General features: G+C 54.1%; 1 protein-coding gene across 4 annotated transcripts in view; it reads left to right on the top strand.

The window, feature by feature from the left end:
* Nucleotides 1-6,917: 6,917 nt before the first annotated feature.
* The window catches only part of Pax7 (paired box 7), a 101,335-nt gene continuing 86,395 nt past the window's right edge, over nt 6,918-21,857 (top strand). Inside the window, exons 1-4 of one of the 4 annotated variants that reach the window (XM_087550726.1) lie at nt 6,918-7,066; nt 9,537-9,772; nt 10,263-10,392; nt 11,156-11,290. In XM_087550726.1, the coding sequence (XP_087406852.1) occupies nt 6,982-7,066; nt 9,537-9,772; nt 10,263-10,392; nt 11,156-11,290 (586 nt within the window). In that variant the 5' untranslated portion in view covers nt 6,918-6,981. 4 annotated transcript variants of the gene reach the window in all.

Genomic DNA, 21,857 nt, shown 5'->3' with positions numbered 1-21,857 from the left:
TTCTGGAAGCTGGAGCTTCCAGAAACTGCAAATGCCTTGGACAAGGTCAACTATCTCCAGGTTCTAATTCCCTGGTCAATTCACCCACTCCCACCAGGCTTCCAGGGCATAGAATCTTCTCATCTCCAGGATGCTTCAGCAAACTTCCTTCCTTCCTTCCTTCCTTCCTTCCTTCCTTCCTTCCTTCCTTCCTTCCTTCCTTCCTCCATTCATTCATTCATTCATTCATTGGAGTGCCCACTCCGGGTCTGATATTGGGTATCAATGAAGGGGAAACGGAAGCCACAGGTTTTTGGAATCAGGGAGGTCTGAGTTAAAATCCTTCCCTACTGTAACCTTGATTTAGAACTTAGCTTATTCCTCACTGGAGAATTCCCAGGGCAGAAGAGATATATCCAAAGTCTGGGACACCTCAGCATCTTTCTTCATGGCTCTCGATTTGTTTGAAGCATCCTTTGTTCTGTACGTCATACAGTCTGAGCATAGAGGTAGAGATGGACCCAAACGCCCACTGCCAGGGGAAACGGCAACCAGGAGGCAGCACGCATGGAGTGCCAACTGTAGTCAGGGCACCAGGCTCCACCCAACCCAGCCACCAAACTCAGGACTGGCAGGCTGTGTCCTGGCTTCACCATGCACAGAGGGTCACATACCTTCCTGCTGCTCTGCCAGGGATCCTGGCCACAAAGACTATGGGGAGGTTCAAAGGTTCAGAGCAAATCCCTGATTCCCTGGTTGTTTCTTGAACCCAGATAGCCTGCCTGTCTGTGTGAGAATCATTCCCACACTCAGTGAGAATGACTCGAGCATCTACAAGGGCAGATGGAAGATAGCAATCCCCAGAATGATGCCCTCCCTCTGATAGAGCTTCCAGAAGCTTCTAAGACCTTTGCTCCAGCTGACAGGAGTAGAGAGACACACCCCCTCTCCAGTGAACCAATTTAGAAACAGGAGGAAGCAGGAACTCCAGAGGCCTAGGGAGCCCAATTCCATCGGCTTCCCCTTGGCGACTGGCCAATTTGAGGTGGAGAACAGGAAGTGTTTGATCTTTTCATTCCCATTCTTGGGTTTCCTGGTACCCCCTAAAAAGGCTGGGGAGCTGAGGGAACGTTTTCCTGGGCTTGAGGCCTTCCCTGGCACTGGCTCACAGCCTCAGGCTGCAGGTCAGCCTCTGAGTTGCAGACCAGACTGCACTGGGCTCACTGCTCCCTTTGATTTGTTTAATGAAAATGCTTTTCGGGCACCGTAGATTCTCAACCCTGATAAGGTAATTGTCCAAGGGCAAGGTCTACAACCCATTAACACCCAGACTTGGTGCGAATTGAACTTGAGGGAGGAATCAAAAGGAGTCAGAGCCAGCAGCTTGGTACCATCTGACATTTGTCTTTTGTCTGGGAAGCTGGGAGCCCAGAGAAGGCACTTGTGCACCAACAAGGGTTGTACTCACAGGCTCTTGTACATGTATGTGCACACCCACTCCCAGCCACACACAGTGAGCATACATAGTCCCAGCCACACACACACACACACACACACACACACACACATACACACACACACAGTCACCCAATCCCACTCAGCTGGATTGGGGTAGGGAGTGTCTCTCACTCCTGACAAGGCTCTTTCCCACTCCAGGAATCAAAGAGAAGAGGTGACCCAAGAAAGGATGTTCGGATCCTAGTGACAGCCCCGCAAAGACGGCCTTGGCTGTATCACTAGAGGCTGAGGGGATAGCAGAGGGCAGGCAGGTTCATCTGGACAAGGAGGAGGAAGAAGGGGGCCAGCCATCTTCAATGTCAAGGACAGCTGGTACCATCCTGGCATCTCCTGGGTCACTCTCATGGCTTCATCCGCCCTGCTCTTCGTTTCCAGAATCTTAGGAGGCACAGGCTCTGAGAATTAGCCTGAGGAAAAGGCAGAAGAGAAAGAAATAGAGAAGAAAGGAGAGGTGATGGGAGCATAGAAAGAGGGGGAAGAGGGAAGAGGAAAGAGAAGAGGGAGGGGAAAGAGCTCTGAGACAGGAGGGGGGCTCAATGGAGAGGAAATGAGGAAGCAGGGAGGGAGAAATGAGGAAGCAGGGAGGGATAAATGAGGAAGGGGGAGACGGATGGAAAGAGGGGGAAGAGAGGTGGCTAGGAAGCCAGGGGAGGAGCCCTCAGACCCTACCCTGAGGTACCTGGCTCTCAGTATGTGGAGAGCAGCAATCTCCATGTAAATTGATTTTATTTGAGGGGGGGATTAAAATGTGAGATATAAGAACAATTGGGCTTCCTTCTCTTTCTGATTCCTGCCTGGGTGGGCACTTCACTATATCACCTCACAAAGGGCATACTCCCTAAAAGAGAAAGAGGGCATGGCTGAGTTCCCATGGAGTCCTTGTCCAGCCCTGCTCCAGGGTCCCACCTGGCAGCCTCAGGAACCTCGGAGCCCTTTGTCCCAGGCTACTCTAAACCTGTCCCCTTCCCACACCTACCCTCTGGTCTCATCGAACAGAGTCAATTCCAAATGATGGCTCTGGCCCCTCTCAGCCCAGCAGAGTTGTCAGGAGCCTCAGGAAATATCAAAGGCCCCAAATCAAAAGCCCCGTTTCTTCAGGGTGTCTTTAGCACCCTGTAAAGAAAGATGCCAGGATGCCGCATTAGGTAATCACTTTCCGAAAATGCTCTCTGTATCTGAGCTGAAATAAACAGGCTCTACTTCTGAGAGCTGGGGTACCAGCAGTGGGCAGTGGCTGGGGGTCTGGGCCTCAGTTGGCTGAACTCTCACATTTTCTATCTGTCCTGTGCAGATCTGAGCAGCCAGGGACACCGTCTCCTGCTCATCAAACAGTTCGGAGTGCCCCCCTCCCCATTTCTTTCTCTCCTGCTTAATGCACTGTGGAGGGCTCTGCTAGAAACTTGAAAGGAAGACTGTTGGTGTTGCTACAGCCTTTTAAAAGAGAGTTTGTGTGCGAAGATTCCAGACGAGGCTGGGAGAGTTAGACTTAGGAGGTATCTGCCCAAGAGGGACAGCGCTAGAACAGAAGTGGTTTGGGGTGGCGGAGGATGCCCTATACAGTGAGACCAAAGAAAAGGGGGGGTAGAGAGATGATGGAGGGGAGTTAAAGAAGGGAAAGAAAAGGGGGAGGAAGAATGGTGGAGGGAAAGGAGAAAGAATGGGGAAATAGGAAGAGAGACAGGAGATGGGGAGGAGGAGGGAAGGAAGGTAGGAAGGAGGAAAAAGAGGAGTAAGAAAAGAGAACAAGAGAATGGGGGAGAGGAAAGGGGAAGGGAGAGGGGGAGGAAGAAGAGGGGAGGATGGGAGGGGGGAAAAAGGGGGGAAGGGAGGAAAGGGGAAGGGGAGGGGGAGGAGTGGGGGAGAAGAGTCTCTTCCCCAAAGTCCAGCCCCATCTGGACCAAAGGATTCTGGTCTGAGTTCCAGCCCACAGAGCAGTGGAGGCCGGTCATACTTCTGGAAACCATGGAGATGAGGAGGCGGGAGGACCAGACCACAGAGTCGGGCAGAGGAAACCCGCTGGGGAGGAGTCAGAAAAGCAAGGAGGAAGAGAGAGGGACCCTAAGCACAAAGCAGCCCGAGAGAGAGGAGACAGATGGCGGGGAACAGAGAAAGTGTATGGAGAACTGAGGTGGAGGGAAGGAGGGAGGAGAGGGAGACAGAGAGCGAGGGTGATCTGAGAGAGAGAGAGAGAGAGAGAGAGAGAGAGAGAGAGAGAGAGAGAGCGAGCCTGGGCAAGTGTTGGCTGGAGCTCACAGCAGGAGCTGGAGTCCTGGGACCCTCTGAGGCACTGGAGACCTTGGGAGTTGATTGATGACTTGGGAGGGGGTACAGTGGGACAAGGGGGTGAGCCAGGGGACCGGCCAAGCAGGAGAGTTTCTCGACTACCCCAGCTGCAGCCACCCATCCCCAGGTGAACCCCCCTTTCCCCTGCTGGATGTGAAATCGCCATTTCACCCCGCCACACTTCTTAATTGTTGCAAAAATCATTTGTGAAATTGCTCTCCAACAGGCGAGAATGGCCACGCTCATTCTGACAGACAACCCCCGCTTCCTCCCCTCTGGTGTCTGCCCTGCCTGGGCTCCAGGGATCCCCAGCAGACGTGTGTCCGTGCAGGGCCTGGGTTAGTGAGCAACCGCCTCTGTGTCCGGGAGCGGAAGATCACCTCAAGGACGAGGAGGCCACCAACCACAGATCTGAGGGTCTCAACAGCACCCATCCTGCACCGGTTGTTACCAGCTGGGTGTCGGTCTCACTCTAACTGCTGTGCCAGTTGCCAGTTACAGGGTTGATACAGAGAAACTGGGCCTAACAGCCCAGGTGCCAGGCACTTACAGAAGGGGAGCCAGTTAAAATACAGATGGTACCCCTTCACAAACTTTCATTGCCAGCTACGCGGACAGCATTACACCCCCCCATTGAGAAACCCACATTTGATTTACCCAGGATCGACCTGAGACAAGCTTACACAGACCCCACCTGCACATAAAAACCCAAAGATGTCAGTGAAAGCTGCTGAGATCACACACCATACAAAGGAATGAACCTAAAACCTGCCGTGTGGAGGGGCGAGGCGGGGGGGGGGGTAGAGGGATGGACAGACAGATGCAAGACTGAAGGAGAACGCATTAAATGTGTGTATTGTATGTTTATAGAAACATATATATGCATATATATATGTCTATATAAAAAACCCGGATATCTACCTCAGGAGTAAAGGCAGGCTAGGCTCCTCAGGGATTTGCTCCTTTTTCCCCATGGACAACCTACAGGCCAAAAGCTCTGTCTCCCCACCTGGTGATAAGGGTGCCTATGACTCAGAGCACAAAGTTAAAACTGCTTGGCTTCTCCCCTCTCCCTATTCAAACCTCCAAGCATTTAACAAGCTTTTCCACAGGGCCCCCCATCCCCGGAAGCTCCCCCCCACCCCTGAAGAAGTCTGATGAGCCCCTCATGCTAGGACAAAGGGTCAGTAGCATGCTGAGAGGGGCAAAGGTCACAGGTGAGGAGGAGGGGAAGAGAGAGGACACACTGAGGCCAGCCGGCAGAGAGCACCCCCAGGCCAAGACCAGACTGACCCCCTCCATCACCAGGAGGAGGCTGGGCAGGGGGATGAGCTTGAGGACTGGATTTGTTTTATTGTATTTTACCTCCAGGGCTGGGCCAGAAAGGCCTTTTCCTGGAGTGTTGGGGGATGTGTGAGGTGGAGGTGGGGGGCACACAAAAGATCTGTAATGGCAGAGTTCTACCCTGCTGGGAAGGCTTTTCACCCCTGGGAATCTAGGTCCTGAGGCAGAGACCACTGGTTACTCTGGCTTCAGAGAACAGAGAATTGTGGGATCTCTGACCAAACACACACACACACACACACACACACACACACACACACACACACACACACACACGACCATCTAATTGGGGCATCACCATCCCAACCCTCCAGTGGAGGAGTTGAATTGGGTACCAAGCTCTATCCTTCTGTCTCCCACTGAGCTGTCTGCCATGAGACTCCCAGATCCTCAGTCTTGCTGATACAGTCTCCAGGACACCCGATAGAAAGGGCTCCTAGATGGTCACAGAAGCTGGAAGAGTAGCTGGAAAGAAAGGGAGGTTGTTCCCAAGGGTTCGACAGACTCAGATTTACCGACATCAGAGTATGCAAGTCTTGCTGCCCACCCTCCGAGCTGCAGGAGGCCAGGCAAGACCCTAGCCGGAAAGCCCTGACAGGTATCAGAGAAGTCAAAATTCTTCCAGGGATGTCACCCTACTCTGTTTCGCCCAGGGAGGAAGTCCTTGTCAAGCAAAGTTCAGAACTAGTGAGCTCAAAAGAGAAGGGACAAGTGTGGTCAACCCTAGTCTGGGAGGCCGGAGATGGGCAGAGAGGACAGAGAAACGCCCCAGCCCAAGGCCGGCTTCCTTACGTGGCGGGCAGACAACTGAGAGCAGTCCTGGGGACCCGGGCTGGGGAGCACAGACCGCTGGTTCATCTCCAGACAACACTTAAAAGAAGTTACCCGCTCCCTCTCTCTGCCCCAGCCCACTCCATCCCTGGACTCAGAGTTTCAAATTATCTCCCTCCCCCGCCGCCCCCTGGGGAAAAAAAAGAAAGAAAAGAAAAAGAAGAAGAAGAAGAAGAAAATAAAACGAGGTCGAGTTGGAGATTAGAAAGAAAGGGGGAAAATATTCGTTGGCGACTTCTTTACGTTATCGGTCCCCTCTCCCTCCCGAACTGGCCCCCTTTCCTCCTCATGAATAAAAGAAAAGTCCGAACCTATCAGATCTCTCTGGCTGCAGCCTGCTCCCTCCCCTCCCCTGCGGTTGAGCACTTTTGCACAACTTACCCAGCTGATCGCTCGCGCCCCCTCGCTTTTCCTCTTCTGTTCCCCAACCCTGTCGCTCGGGTCGCCTCCCCTCCAGTCCGAAACCCGAGCAGGCGCGCATTCCCTGCTCCAGTCCTCCCGGGGACAGGGTGTGAGGGCGAGCAGAAAGAGGCGTGGAGAGGAGGGATAGAAGGGAGGAGGGAGTCCGAGCCAGAGAATAAATATATAAATAAAGACCCAAAGAAATCCACTCCACAGCCTCTGGGCTCAGGAACTTCGGCCGGGAGCGCGGGAGCGGGTGGCCTGCAAGGCGCAGCTGGGGACAGGGAGCCCGGCCTGCTCGGCCCACGGCTGCCGGTGTCATTCGGCTTAACTTCTGGCCGAGCCTGGCGGGTGGAGGCGGACTTGGGGTTGGAGTGTTTGTTTGTTTGAACTTCCTTGTCGCCACCTTCCACTCCCCCCGCCCCCAACTCACCCCCCCCGCCCAGCTTCTGGAAGGGGCGCGTCTGCAGCCGGGTGGGGGGGGAGTGTGCAGAAGGGAGGGGGAAGAGGCTAGTGGGGGGGGAAAGGGAAGAAGAGAAGAGGAGGATCGCAGCAGGGGTGAAAGGAAGAGACGCCAAGAGGTTTATCCAGCCGACTCTGGATTCGTCTCCGGCGTGCGCAGGAATGGCGGCGCTGCCCGGCGCGGTCCCCAGGATGATGAGACCCGGCCCGGGGCAGAACTACCCGCGCACCGGCTTCCCCCTGGAAGGTAAGATCGCGCTGGAGGCCTTCACAGGGTCCCCCGAGGGCCTCGGAGGTGTCGCCCTCCAGGGGAGCGAGCAGCGGGGCTTCCGGGGCTCTGCTGGGTCCGAGTCTCCGCGTGCGAGCCGGGAAGTTTCTAGAGCGGACACTTGTCAGTTTCTGCGTGGACTCCGTTGACCTTCGGCCCGCGCTCCGTGGGTCACCGGCTGCCGGTCTTTCGCCGCAGGATGCGACTCCCCGGGGAGTTCGCATCTGGTCCATTTTGCGCTCCGGTAAATTCCAGGGTTTTCCACTATTCTCTGGCACTGCGGAGTTCCCGGGTCTCTGCGCAGCACGGCCGGCTTTCTTCCCTAGCTTTGAATCGGTCCCTCAAAACCGGGATGGGGTCCCAACCCCTTTTATTTCGAAATACCAACAAGCGATACTCTATTTCTACCCTACCAGGCTGTCCGCTTACTCCAAAGCAACTTACTAACTGGCTTAGTTTTTCTTTTCCCCGCTCGGACACAAACTAATTGAAAACAACGCATAGTGCCATTATTTCCCGCAAAAAACAAAAACCAAAAAAATCCGAAACACAACTTTTCACTCCGTCTTTCTAAAGTCTACAAATGTCCCGGGAGAGAAACTCGAAACCGAGAAACTGTACAGCAATATCCAATCCAGGGGACAGTTTTGGGTATTGAAACACATTCAGCCAAATTCTCTAGCCACTCCGGGATGTAGAGGGGACCGGCCGGCGGCGGTCGGCCTGGAGAGAAAGGGCCCCTTTGCGGGCCCCCTCCCTTTTCTATTTAAACCGATGGAAGGCTTTCAGCCAGTCATGGAAGGGTCTTCTAGCTCCCTCGGCTCAAAAAGCCCAGGGTGTCACAGGAGCTGTTAGAAATGGCGAGCCAATTTTATTTTTTAGACGCCCCTCTTGTCATTGTGTGGGCCCCACTTGTGGGTGCGGGAGGATGGGGAGAGAAGGCGAGAAGGGGCGGTCTGGCAGCCGACGATCTAGGGTGGGAGTCCCCCCCCTTCGGGCAGCGAGAAGCCGCCGGGTCCCCGAATTAGACAGAGGCGAAGAGAGCGGGCTGCGTGATCAAGTGTGCGCGAGCGGCCACGCAGGCGGGAGAGCGCGGCAGCCGGGGATTTGCCGGAGTCCTCTCCTGGAACGAATGCAAGCAAAACAGGCGGCCGAGGACGCGCGAAGGATTAGGACAATATTTGCCCAACATGACGCAGAATACTGAGGAGAGCCGAGTGCCGGTCGCTAAAGAGGCTCTTGAATATAAAGTTGGGCGTTCGAGAGCTCTCCAGCGCTAATGGCGTATCCCGCCACGGAGACCGAGTGACTCTGGCTCGGCGACGCACGATTTCTGATTAAATCTGAGAGTGGCTTCAGATACCTACTTTTACAAAGAAAAATTGGTGAGGGGGGGTGGGAGCGGGAAAGTGAGGAGGGGGTGGTAGGAACAGCTCAGCAGACCAAGCCTCTTCTACCCTCCTCCTTTCCAATTATTCCGTCTGCTTCCTCCTCTTGGGCCTCTGTGAAATCGTTGTAATCTTCCAGATCTCTGCAGCCGCGAGTCCCCAAATTGGGGGGATCGAGGCTGAATTAGTGCGCCGGGTGTCCCCCCAACCTTCTGTAAGAAAATTGTGTAGACTTTGCATTAAGACCTGCCTAAGTTGTCCTTTCCCAGAACACACCAGGTATGTCTATCTTCCTGGCGCGCGCGCGCGCGCGCGCGCGCACACACACACACACAGACACAGACACACACACACACACACACACACACACACACACACACAGTGACCCATCTTCGATGCAGCAAAGACTGCTGGAACAATTACTGTATTTCTGAGACCATGTTGGGGGTAATTTGGAGCTTGTGGTCATTGTGGAGTGTGCCCTCGATTTGCTCCCCCAAACGAAATGAGAACTTTAGGGGTGTTTAAAAGCGAAGGGAATCTGCTAAGGGATGGTTTGTGCCCCTAGACGCTACACAGGCTGCTTTATGTCACCAGTCCTTAAGCTGTACAGACTCAGCTGCCCCACTCCTGGGTGCTCAAGCCAGAGCTATACCGGTTGGGAGTCAAGTAGCCTCTTAACTGAATAGTTGAGTCCTAAACGGCCAGAGGTGTGGGACTGACCCGGTAGGCTACATCTTCCTGGCTGTTACCTTCTTCTAGAGGCAACAGGCCTGTGACCCCAAAATTGGGTCCCAGAACCATTTGTGGCTGCCCTTAAGATCTCTATTCTCCACCAGGCTCCACTCTGTCCCTTCTGGCATTCTCTTCACCCCAAGGTGTATCCTCATTTCCTTCAGTGTAGGGGACAAACAAGCCAAGGCCCTGAAGCCAGGACTCTTTCTCCCTGTAGGAGTTACGAAGACCTCGAAGATCAGCTGTTAGGAGTCTTGGGTCCCCCCTCCCCCACACTAACTGTATTCTGTTCTCTATTCACGCACTATCTTCCCTCCCTCCCGCAGTGTCCACCCCTCTTGGCCAAGGCCGGGTCAATCAGCTTGGTGGGGTCTTCATCAACGGGCGACCCCTGCCGAACCATATCCGGCACAAGATAGTGGAAATGGCCCACCACGGCATCCGGCCCTGCGTCATCTCCCGTCAGCTCCGCGTATCCCATGGCTGTGTCTCCAAGATTCTGTGCCGGTACCAGGAGACTGGGTCCATCCGGCCCGGGGCCATCGGTGGCAGCAAGCCCAGAGTGAGTGTCTTTACCTCTAAGGCTTGAAGCAGGCCATCTCTAGGACATGGACCTTGGTTGTCACCTCTCTCAGTACCAGAGTCACCCAGCACTCCTGGATGTCTGGAAGCTTCCCACAGAAAAGCTCTCATAGGAGCTTTTACTGTCGGGTTATTTGAAAAGTTGAAGGATGGGTTAGCTGAGTTCTAGATTGTCCAAGACTTTGAAACCTCACAGGAATGTCCCTACATCTGTTCCCCCAACCTGAAATCTCCAACCCTAGCCAGAGGAAATCTCCCTTCGGTGTTGCCTGAGGTGGTGAGGCAGGACACCACAGGGTTATGAATTATATTTTATTTTATTTCTTACCGATGACCCCACTGATGCCATCCGGGGAACTTTGAAAACCCATCTTAGGAGGAAGGGAAGCTTTTGGGAGGTTGATACTAAAACTATTTCCCTTCCCCCATCCCACCTCTCTACTCCGGCTCTCCCACCTCCACCTCTGAAGCAGGTGGCGACTCCGGATGTGGAGAAAAAGATTGAGGAGTATAAGAGGGAGAACCCCGGAATGTTCAGCTGGGAAATCCGGGACCGGCTGCTGAAGGACGGCCACTGTGACCGCAGCACGGTGCCCTCAGGTGAGAAGGTAGCTGAGCCAGCGGCAGAACTGGCCAGGAGCCTCAATGGAGAGTCAGAGTGTAGGCCTGGGGGATGAACAGAGGAAGGGGATGAGAGGGCCACTGTCATCTGGAGAATACAGACTTAGCCGTGAAGCAAAAGCCAGAGGGATGGAAGGGAGAGGGGGAGAGAAAGCTGAAATAGGAGAGGTTTGGAAAAAGGAATGGAAATGGGAAAGAAAGGAGAGAGGAAGAGAGATGGGGGAGGCTGAGAATGATTGAAAGGGAGTTAACCTTGAATGGGTTCTCTTGAGCTTTGGGGAAAGAGGTTTCGAGAAAGAAAGACCTGTCCCAGGAGGGTTGGTGTACCTGGGCTCTCACCCGCTCTATTCTGAGTCGAAGTTCAGACCATGCTGTGGTGAGGGGGGGAAGCTGCTAGGTTTGTTTCTGACTGTACAGTTGTGTGCAAGCATACGGGGTCAGGACACACCTGCCTGGCTGCAGCAAGGGCTGAGCCACGCTAGGGCAGTAGGCATGTTGTGAGTGCCTGTAGGACACAAGGTAGGGTCAGGCACCTGGTGAGCGTCCAAGGATGTCTACTGAGAAGCACGAGGTGGGCGCCTCTGCAGGCTTACCTGGACGTGCGCGCTCCAGGAGTGACCAAGGTTTCTTGCTGGAGTTTGATTGGGTAGCAGGGAGCTGAGCAGGGGCAGTTGTCTGACTTCTGCCTCCCGTGCCTCGATCCCAACAACTTATACTCTCTCTTTTGCCTTTAATTTCTGAGGTTTAGTGAGTTCGATTAGCCGAGTGCTCAGAATCAAGTTCGGGAAGAAAGAGGACGATGAGGAAGGAGACAAAAAGGAAGAAGATGGCGAGAAGAAAGCCAAACACAGCATCGATGGCATCCTGGGCGACAAAGGTAAGAACCTACCGTGGCCCGTGACGCCGGAGACCACGTTTTCCCACGCTTCTGGTGAGAACGTGTACGCATTAACCTCTGCCACAGCTGGGATGGTTTGGGGGGGAAAGTCTCAGATCGCCGGCGGCCTGGGTTTTGAAAGCGTTAGGGTGCACGGGTCTATTTCTCCCCACCACTGCAAGTCCTGGGAGCGCGGCTGCAGGTAGCACAAACCTGCGCCTCAACTGTCACTCCCTCCCCCGGAGCGTGCCCAGGTCCACAGCCCGTGCAGCCTCTGGAGCTGGCATTTTGGCGTCGATCAATTATTTATAGAAAACTTAGACAAGTGTGCGGGAGACAAGGGAGGAGGGTGAGGAAGGAGGAGCCCGCCTGGGGCTCCCTAAATGAATTTGTTAACCAGCCCCGCACACGCTTTCTAAACGGTCCCTTGAAACCCCGCCTGACAGCTGACTGACCGCTGCAATCAATAAGAATTAGCCCGAGCGGCGCGGGCTGCCTCTCAGTCCCGCATGGCCAGGGAGGAGCTGGGGCACAAGGGTGCTTTCCTCTTGGCAAGCACTGTGTGTCGGGGGCTGGTGGCCAAGTTCCCAGATGCCAAGGGTCGGGGGATTCACCCACCACCCTCTCTGTCCAACCTTAGCTAGTCTTCCCTGCGCAGACTCCCGGCACTCATCCTTCTCTCCGGAGCCGTCAGGGCTAAAGTTTATCTTTCAAATGCCTGCAGCCCGGCTTGAGAACCGGGCTGTATTTCTGTTTCTGCATGGGGAAGTCATCCTTCGTCACCCCTCCCGCAGAAGTCTTCTTGTCTGTACAAAAGTGGGGACCCTAAGGGGGGTGGATATGAAAATTTCAGAGTCACAAAGACTGACCCCCCGGAAAAGAGGACGCCTGAAACACGCATGCCAGGCAGGCAAATGAATCAGGAAGACGAGAATCTTTGGGGAAAGTGTAGGACATTTACTAGAAAAATCCCTTGTCTGAGAATTCTTCCAGAGGTTTCTGCAGAGTTCCTTTCTTAGCTGCTCCAGTCTAGTAGGTCTCTCTCTCTCTCTCTCTCTCTCTCTCTCTCTCTCTCTCTCTCTCTCTCGTTCTCTGGAGTGCCTTCCAACCTTGAAGATGAACTTCACAGACAAAATCCCACTTCTAAAGACAACACCCAGAGATGGAGGCCCAGCCCCCACCAGCCCAGTTCAACCGAAAGGATTGGAGAGGAGGGAAGTGCTAGGCTGTTGACGGTCTCAAGACCCTAGAAGGGATGCTGTCACCCCCCCCCTCCAGGGATAAAAAGCACGACAGAGAGAGAGAGAGAGAGAGAGAGAGAGAGAGAGAGAGAGAGAGAGAGAGAAAGCGAGCTGGTATCCTGCTGTGCCAGGCCTGCCAGAGGGGCCTTGGCTCTGCTGCTGGACTTAGCTTCTGGCAAATGCCTCGGCCATTCTGCCTAGAGCCCTCCTTCCTGGAAACCCAGGGTTTATCTCAGTTTATCAGAAAGACAAGTTAGCCTTTTAAAAAAAATCAGAGAACTACTGGTGGATCCTGAATTCAAATAATCTTTCTAAGTACATGCCACACACCAAACACCTCTAAGAGTTGCCTCCAGGAAGCAGTTGGGATATTTGAGTTTGTTTAGAGATGGCTTGCGCCGTGTGTACGAAGGGGGATGTGTCCGAATTCAGTGTGTGAGGAAATGCAAGAGGTCAGTGGCCTCTGAGAAAAAAAAAAAAGAAGAGAATGGGGAAAGAGATAGAAAGAAGACTGTGTCTTGGGGCACCCCCCTGCCTTAGAGAACTCGGAGGCCTCACAAAACCAGTGAACCAGAGGCTTCGCTGGAGAGAGGTTTTCCCTGCCAGAAACCCAGGACGGTCCAAGTCTCTGGAGGTTTAGAGACCGGGTCTGTCCTGTCCAGATGAGGCCAGCTGAGAACACAGGTGTTGAACGTACAAAGCTGTAAGAATGAAGTGGTTTGCAAGGGGCTGGTGTCTTGATAGATCTCCAGAGTTCCAGCTGCTGTTGGGGCATGAGTGACACTTGGGGCACTGAATGGCCTTGTGAGTTTCCACCTCTTTCAGGTGGCTGAAGGCCTACCTATGAGCCTTTGGATCTGGAGTTTGCAGCCTGACCATAGGCAGCTGTGGAGGAGCAGTGGCAATTTAAATAAAAGAATCGTGGGCAGATTTGGTGTCCAGCATGAACCCTGGCCTGTGGGTTGGCAGGCATGTGGCTCTCTCTCTCTCTCTCTCTCTCTCTCTCTCTCTCTCTCTCTCTCTCTCCCTACACATTAGTTTCACAGTCGAATTAAAGCTGAAAAGCCCCATCCAGCCCTCACCGGGGTTTGAGTCCAGAGCCCGCCCAGATACCCACCTCCCCCCCACCAAGGGGAGGGGTACACACACTCACAACTTTGTTTTGGCTTCTTGCTTTTTGACAAATGCTTTCTCCCAGGGTCGCCCTTCTCGTGGCGGGGAGCCACCAAAGAGGGGTTTAAGAGGAGCTCCTCTTTAAGCGCTAAAGAGAGATCCCTCCCTGGGTCCGTTTCTTCCAATCGCTCGCTTGGCATTTAATAATGTTAAGACTTATTAGAGCTGGTAATGAAAACTGAGGCCGATGAATAGGAAGCTGTGTTGGAGAGGGGTGTAATAGCTTCCAGGCATGGTAAGAAACTATTTATCCGCAATCAGTCTTCACTCTCAGAGTTTGAAGCACAAACGTTAAGTTGAAGGGTTTTAAAACAGATTAAATTGAGCTTTTATTTCTCCGCACTTTCATCTCTGAACGGCTCACTCCTGCTTCCCTTGGGCTGATATTCATGAGACTGTGGGCTTTTTTTTTTTCCTTTCCCTTCCTCTTTCCCTCTTATCCTAGCTAAGACTGAGTTATTAGGATTGTTGCTAGTGAGAATTCTCAGGACTGCTGCCTATAGGGGCTGAGGCCATCTGAGCTCAGCTTACCTGGAGAAGGAAGGGGACAGTTTGCATCCTTTGTGGTTTAGACCCTCTCCTCTTCGTCCCTCTCCCCAAGAGATAGGGGATGGGTAGAGTTGGCCTTGTATAGATCTGAACAGAGAAAGTAGAGAAAGAGATTCCCCCCCCTAGAAACTGCTGCAAAGAAAGCTCGGGCGTTCTTCAGTAGCCAGAGAGATAGGCAGGATGGAGAGACAGTAACAATAGTTGCAGTAAAACACAACCGGCAGCCAAAGCCTCAGGCATCTGACTTCTCTCAGGCTGGAGTCGAAGCTGAACACATCACACATCACATAGGACCGGTTGGTCCCTAGGGTACAAAGCCCAGTGGGGTTATAATTAAAATGAAACACTCAAAAAGTTACCAGGGGCATAAGAAGTTGTTTTCCTGTGTGGCCCGGAATACACACGGGTGTCTGATTCAAGTGGGAGAAGAGAGCTCAGGGGTGCAAAAGGCTGGGGGGGGGTGGGGGCTTCAGAAAGAAAAGGGTGGGGCTGGGCCTTAATTTTACCTTAGAGAGGATTGAACCGACCTGGCACGGGCCAAGCAAGTACTCTCCCCACCCAGCGATACATCTCGGACCGTAGGTTTGCTTTCTTTGCATTTTCCCCTTAATTTATTTGAAGAAGGGTAAACTTACAGGTGTGGAGTAGAATACCAGGGGAAGGATCAGAAAGGAGGCGGAGGTGGGGGGGGGGGGGAGTCCGAAGTGTCGGTTTTAGACACTTGTAAAAGGAGGTGGGAAACAATTTAATTTGGCAGCGGCGATGGCTGCTAATGCGGTTTTCGGTCGTTTGCCGCACCGGAGGAAGCTGTTTTGATTGTGTGTACAAGGACCTGCCAAATTTAATTAGGCTCCGGGGGAGCGAATGAATAGGGGAAGGGGGGCAGGGCTCCTCACAGCCCGCACTTTTTCTTAGAGTTCCCCTCATCCCTGGAGACTTCACACCTGGAAGGGGTCAATGTTTTTTTTTGGGGGGGGGGTTAGGGAAGCAGAGACCTGGGTGGGGCCTTGGAGAAGAGGGCTGGGCGGAGTGGGTACCAAGACCGTCCATTTATCAGGAGGAGATCTGCATTGATTTAAACCTACAACTTCCCTCCTCTGTAAATGTGTGTTTAGAGAAAGGTAATTGACACTCCACCAAATCAAAGGATTACCCCGGGTTGGCAATCTAATCAAACACAGTCCAGGCGGGATTTGAGTCTGTTCAGAGGAGGATCAGCTTCGCATAATGGGGGCTCCGAGGAAGATAGGGGGTGTCAGGCAATTCCTCGGCTTTAGGCAGCGCTCCGCTTTGGATATGGAAGGAACAGAGCGAGCGTAGGAGGGGGCCTGGGAGGCCCCCACGGTCCGGTGGGGGATGGGACGCAGAAGGTCCCCGGGGGGGAGGGAGCTCCTAGCGAGGGGGCGAGCCCACACTGAGCTGACAAGACTCCCTCACCCCCCTCCCGCCCCCAGTCCTCCTGAACCCAAGACACGAGTGAGGAGGAGGGAGCTGAGACTAAGCGACACTACAATGAGGCGATAGCTGTTACAAAGACGAACACGCGCTCGCACGCTCGCAGCCCCGCATCCCGGGGTAAATAAAGTCTGCAAACGGCGCTCCAGATAAACGGGTGCCTAAATTTAGTGTGACGGGCCAGGAGAGAAGAGACAGAAGGAGATAAGGTTGGGGAGGGGCTGTGAAGGAGCGTAATCTAATAGAAGACATTCAGAAAACAAACTTTATAAACGAGAATCAACGAGTGCAGAGCGCAGAAGACGTGCAGGGCCGTAACGGGCCGCGGGGCCTGGATGCTGGGGATGCCGCTGGGATACTAGGGATGCAGGAGCCAGGCCCCTGGGGCGAGCAGGCCCCGGCGTACCGAAGTTGCTGGAGTCGAGCAAGTGGGGTCCCCCGCTGAGCGAACGCGCGCGTTCCGTGTTCACCCCCTGGGCACGCACCCGCCGCGCGGCGGCCGTTTCAAGGCGTCTGTACCTAAAAGATTCGCGTGCACCGAGCGGCAGTTAAAGGAATTAGATATTTACCAGTTTGAAATAAGCCTGGCTAAGAAGAAGGGAGAAGAGAGAGAGAGAGAGAGAGAGGGACACACACACACACACACACACACACACACACACACACACACACACATTGAAAAGATGAGGCTGGGGGAAGACTTCAAACGAATTCATCATTTGGAACGGTGAAGGGAGATTTACCAGACAGTATTGGGAAGTTATTTAGATATTAATAACACATTTTCCTGAGGCGCGACCACGGCAGCCGTCTGCGCTGCTCTCCAAGCTGTTTGGCTGGGTAAAATATGGGCGTCTCAAATGTTGGGAGGCGATAAGACAGTCGGGCCAACCCTGGTCCTGAGTCTGCAACGCAGGAGCGTTAAACCCGGATTAACCTCCCCCACCCGCCACCCCTCCCTTTTCACAGCTTTCCAAATTTTTGAGTGGAATTTGCGTGGAAGGGTTTTAAAGCACACACAACAGTAGCCACCAGGCAGGCAGCGAGCTGCTTTTTGAGACTTTTACTTTTATTAAGGAACCTTTTTCCCCCTGAAAACCGTTGTTACACACTACCTTGCATGTCAACATTACATAATGCACAGAGAGGGCTCAGCGAACGATGCTCTTTGTAAAGTTGAGGCTTGCGGTTACTCTATGGCCATCAACGGAGTTAAGGCGACCTCTCTGTCCGCAGCCCCAGTTAGGGTACCTAAGGCTAAGAAACCCGTAAGCTAACAGCCTCAAGACAGCTTGAGAAGAGGGCTCTCGCTTCGAAACCCCAAAGGGAAAGTTCTCTCTGAGGCCTGGAAGGTCTGACTGGGGTGGGGGTGCATTCCGGGAATTCCTGAAAAATAGCCGCATCCCCTCCCACTCCCCTAATGGGGTAATTAGGAAACCCAGTTGGGGACCCTGGATGATTGGAAGATGGGGATGGCCCCTAAGTTTCTGTTACCCTGGGCCCTCCCCCTCTTTTTCCCTACCCCTAACTCCTGCTGACTATGGGGAGGGGGTGGAAATGGGGTCAGCACTTTCTGACCCTCTCGGTTGGGACTGGCCCCGCTGGGTCAGGCCGGGGGAGGGAGGAAACTCGCCTTCCCAAATCTAATCAAGGCAGAACGGCGACCTAAGGGGGAAGCTGCGCCATTTGTAGCTAGATCTCTCCATAACTTCAAACAAAGTGGGGCTGGGGAGGGGCGAGACCAAGATTCCAAGGGGGAAAGAGATTAGGGGAGGGGGGGCTCAACATGAGAAGGGGAGGGGCCTGCAGGAGGAAGAGAAGGGGTCGAGGGCAAAGGGGAGGTGGGGGCCAAACGAAGGGATGTGGGGAGAGATATGTGAAGGCCGGGTCAACAACTTAAGCCCAGGAGGAGAGGGAAAGCATCCGGCAGACCCCAGCACCCTCTTGAGGGATGAGGGGAAATTGTGTGAGCCCCAAATCCAGTTTCCAAGCTCCCCAGAGCATATTGTCTAGTCCTTTGGTGCAAGAGCTGAGTTGAGTTCCGGTGGATTTCCAGGGACCAGGAGGCCGCCGCAGGTCTCTGGAAGTCCAGGGCTGCCATTAGCGAGCGCACGAGGTCTAGGGTCAGCTCCCTAGCTCGGTTTCTAAGCCTTGGAAGCGAGCGAGGCCTGAGCTTGAGTCAGGCAGCGGTGGGGTGGGGCTGTGGGGACCCGGAGCCGAAGACAAGGGGTGAGAAAGTAGGAGAGCGTCTGCAGAAAGGGAGCGATCGTGGAGAGGCGTGCAGGAGAGACGACGGGGAGTGGCGTATGGGGACGCTAAGCAGCGCCAAGAGGAGAGGGGGGCGCAGGGCAGCAGCGGGAAAGACAAAGGGACGCAGTCGCCGAGAGGCTGCCCCGGACCGCGGTCGTGGCGGGCTGCAGAGCAAGCGGGGCCGGGCGGCGGGTCGCAGCGCTTTTGATGCTCGGCGTTGGGTGACACCAGTACAAAGGCGGCTCATCGTATTACCGCGCGGCCCGGCGGCTTCCCGGGATCCAGCCGCTTAATTAGAGGCGAGCGCGCCGAGCGGGTGGGGCGGGGACCGGGGCGGCGCGCTCTGACCCAGCGCTGGGCCTCGGCCAGCGGCGCAGCGGAGCGCGATCCCCCCGCCTCCAGCCGGGTACTTGGGTCGCGCCTTCCCGCTTAACTGTCCCTAGGCGAAGTTCCCGGGTCTGAAAGGCGACAGTGCCCGAGTTCTCAGCTCCAGGTTTTGTCCTCAGAGCCAGGGGGATGGGGAGCGGGGAACATTGGAAGGCCAGACTGCACTGCCCGAGAATGCAAAGTGCTGCTTCGGGTGCTGTTCCACCCACCGGTTCTCCGCGTCCGAGTGTTCGCGACCATCCGCTGGCTTGTGCTCCTAGCCCCGGCAGCTCCGGGTAACCGGTGCTGGAGCACCAGGGATGGGCAGAACGCACCAGTCCCCAGCACACTAGCCTTGCAACTTGCCATGCGTCGATGAATGTCTCTGCGCCTCGATTTCCCACGGATAGAGATTTACACAAAGGCTCCTATCCTTTGGATGGAATTCCAGATCCATTTGAAAGTCAGGTACAAGCTAAATAAAACCAACAAACAAAAGTCCAAGTCTTCGCTGGAGTACACAGGAGCAGAATTTTAAATACTGTGTAAAGAGGTCCCTGTGCCTCCTGAGGTAACGCGCTGCTCAGAACCCAGCAGCTGCGTTTTTGATACTTCCAGTACTCTCTAAAGGCCCCCTACGTCCCAGAGTGATGACATTTAAATGAAGAGGCCGGTGGAAAGTGAGAGCTAGCTGTCTGGTCTCTCTGCGCTTCCCCCTCCTCCTCCTCCTCCTCCTCCTCCTCCTCCTCCTCCTCCTCCTCCTCCTCCTCCTCCTCCCCCCTCCTCCTCCTCCTTCTTCTTCCTCTTCTTCCTCTCCTCCTCCTCCTCTTCCTCCTCCTCCACTCTGTCTCTATTTCTGTCTCTCTGTGTATGTCTCTTTCATAGTCAAATGATCTGAGAAACAAATATTTCTAACTAGTCTGATTTCAAAACAGAGGCAGCCTCCCAGTTTTGTAATTGGAAGAGTTCTTTTCCATACACACACACACACACACACACTTATCATTTTCTTTTTATTGGCTGGGGTTGAGTATGCACGTGCAGATCAGAGGACAACTTGCAGGAGTCAGTTCTCTCTTTTCACCACTGTAGGTGACCTGAGATCAAACTCAGGCTTGAAACATTTTTCCTGGCTGAGCCTTCTCCCCGGCCCCTTCACAGATTAATGCAGGTGTGCCTCCCTTTTTGTCCTAAAGGAAAAAGAGGATAGGAAAGAGAAACTCTTCCCCCAGAAGTAAATATTTGCAAATCTCTTCATTCGTTCTTTAGAACTTTTATTGAGTGTACATGTTAAGTGTCGAGCGCCTAAATTATATGCGGGATATCAGGACATTCCCCTCCCACCCCCATCCTCATGAATTTCTGATCTTATAGTGGAACGGACGCTAAGCCCCAAGAAACAAACCCTCTTTCCCAGAGTGCATCTGTGTTCACCTGGGTCTCTGGGAGCTAGGTGTGTGTAGGTATTTGTGAATGGTGTGTGTGTGTGTGCAAATCAGCATGGGAGCACACAGTAGGCTGTACTTGGGGCTGCCACTGAAAGCTGCAAGCAGTCCCCAAGTTGACCTTTGGAGTCAGAGGCACCCGATGCCTAGCGTCCCTGTACGGAGGGTTCAAGGCAGAGGGGGAGGGAGGACAGAGCCCCTCGCCTTTACGGAACTCTTTGTCTGAGGGGCCAAAAGACCCGAGATCAAAGAAGGCCCAGCCGAACAGAAAAGTGGGTGGGACCAAGAGAAGTAGCTTAGAAAACTCTAACCTCAATTTTCCTGGGATCCTTTTGGGGGAAGCCCCAGCAAGTGGGCTGGGGCCTTTATCTGGGTTCCTCTCCAAGGTCCCAAGCCTCAGCCAGGATGACAGGTGATCAGACACGCCTCCGGATGTGGGTTTAACTTCAGACAGCAGGTCTTAAGGTGCCGGGGAGAATGGAGCCCAGCCTGCCAGAGGTGTTCTGTGGGGGATGTGGAGGTGTTTAGGGAGGGTGGGGTGGAGGCTGGGGGGTGGGGTGTGTGTGTGTGGGGGGGTCTGGGTTCAAACTTCCTGGAGCTCAGGAAGCTTGTCTTAAAAGTCTACCCTGGATTTATAGGAGCCACAGAGGCATGAAAATCAAAGCTGGACTTTGGTTCCTAGGCAAGCTTTGATGGGGATCAGTGAGAGTTTTAAGGAAAGTTTTGGACCCTCTGCTTCCTAATGGAAGCTTCCAAGAAGCACTCCCATCTCCTGTCTTCTGCCATCACAGAACCAAGAGAGTGGTAGAGTACTGAGAGTCTCTCCCTGGCCATCAACTCTAAGCCCCCACTCCCCCCACCCCGCACCCCCCACCCCATCCTTGTAAATTCCTTCCTCGACAGGATTTCCTGGATTTGCCCTTTCTAGGCCTCAAAAATCAGTTAAGAAGGGTGTGTGTGTGTGTGTGTGTGTGTGTGTGTGTAGAGAGAGAGAGGAGAGAGGAGAGAGGAGAGAGGAGAGAGAGAGAGAGAGAGAGAGAGAGAGAGAGAGAGAGAGAGAGAGGCTGCAGGAGGGAGGGCGCCCCTGAAAGGCACCTTGGCTTCAGATTTGGCCCTCTGTGACGTAGAAGCCAATACCCTTTCATCTTCTTCCTGGTGTCCGAAAATGGACAGAGTGGTAGTGCCCACCCCTCTTTTGTCAGGTGTGGGGAAGGATATGAACTATTACCGAATCCCCATATTTCACACCTTTATTAGTGGGACTTTAACAGGACCTGAAAAAAGGAGGCTCTGGAACTTTCTTGAAAACTGGGAGGCTCTCACTGTGTTCCAGTTGGAACATCCCCTTCCGTAACCAGTTGGGGCCACACTGAGGTCCCATCAGAGAGTGCCCCAAGACCGGCTACAAATGGCCTTTTGCGCTGCCCCGCCCCCACCCCACCCGGCTCCCTTTCCCCCATCTCTGCTGATTGGTGGGTTCCAATCTGAAGTCTAGCCCGTGGCAGGGAGTCTTACAATAACAGTGACGTCCCAGCTACCTAAGGCCTCAGTTTCCTCATTTGACCGGCACTGTGGATGGCTCAGGGCTGGAGGAAGGACAGGGCTGGTACGGGGAAAGAAAGCCCCCTGAAGCCTGCTGGGGGAAGTCCCAGGCTGGTGAGAGTCCCTGGCTCCTCCTCCCCTCGGTAGCAGCCTGCTCTCGCCTCAATGGCCACTTTAGAAATACAAACAACTTTAGAAATAAAGTAACCAAGCCCCCAAGGGGCTTTGAAGAAGCAAATGCCTGGTGGCGCTTTGCTGTGGTGTGGGCCAGACCCTGGCCTAATCTTGCTTTCTTTTCCACCGATTGCTGCCGGGGAAGCGCTCCTGGCCTCCCGGGCCCCTCAGGAGGCTGATTAGGCTACAAAGAGACTCCATTATCCCCAAGAAGAAAATGGGGGGGGGGGGAATCGTAGGGGGAGAGGCCTCTGAGCCAGTCTATTGACTTAGAGGAGAAGTCAAGAGTCTAGCACACACGCGGGACCCGTCCACAACCCGCCCCAACAACAATTAAAAACCCAGGAGCAACCGTCCCTGGTGCTGGTACAG

The sequence above is a fragment of the Rattus norvegicus genome, chromosome 5, assembly GCF_021556685.1.
Source record: "Rattus norvegicus strain SHRSP/BbbUtx chromosome 5, alternate assembly SHRSP_T2T, whole genome shotgun sequence".
Lineage (NCBI taxonomy): Eukaryota > Metazoa > Chordata > Mammalia > Rodentia > Muridae > Rattus > Rattus norvegicus.
Note: the sequence above shows the minus strand (reverse complement) of the source record. Positions and strands in the feature narration are given on the sequence as shown.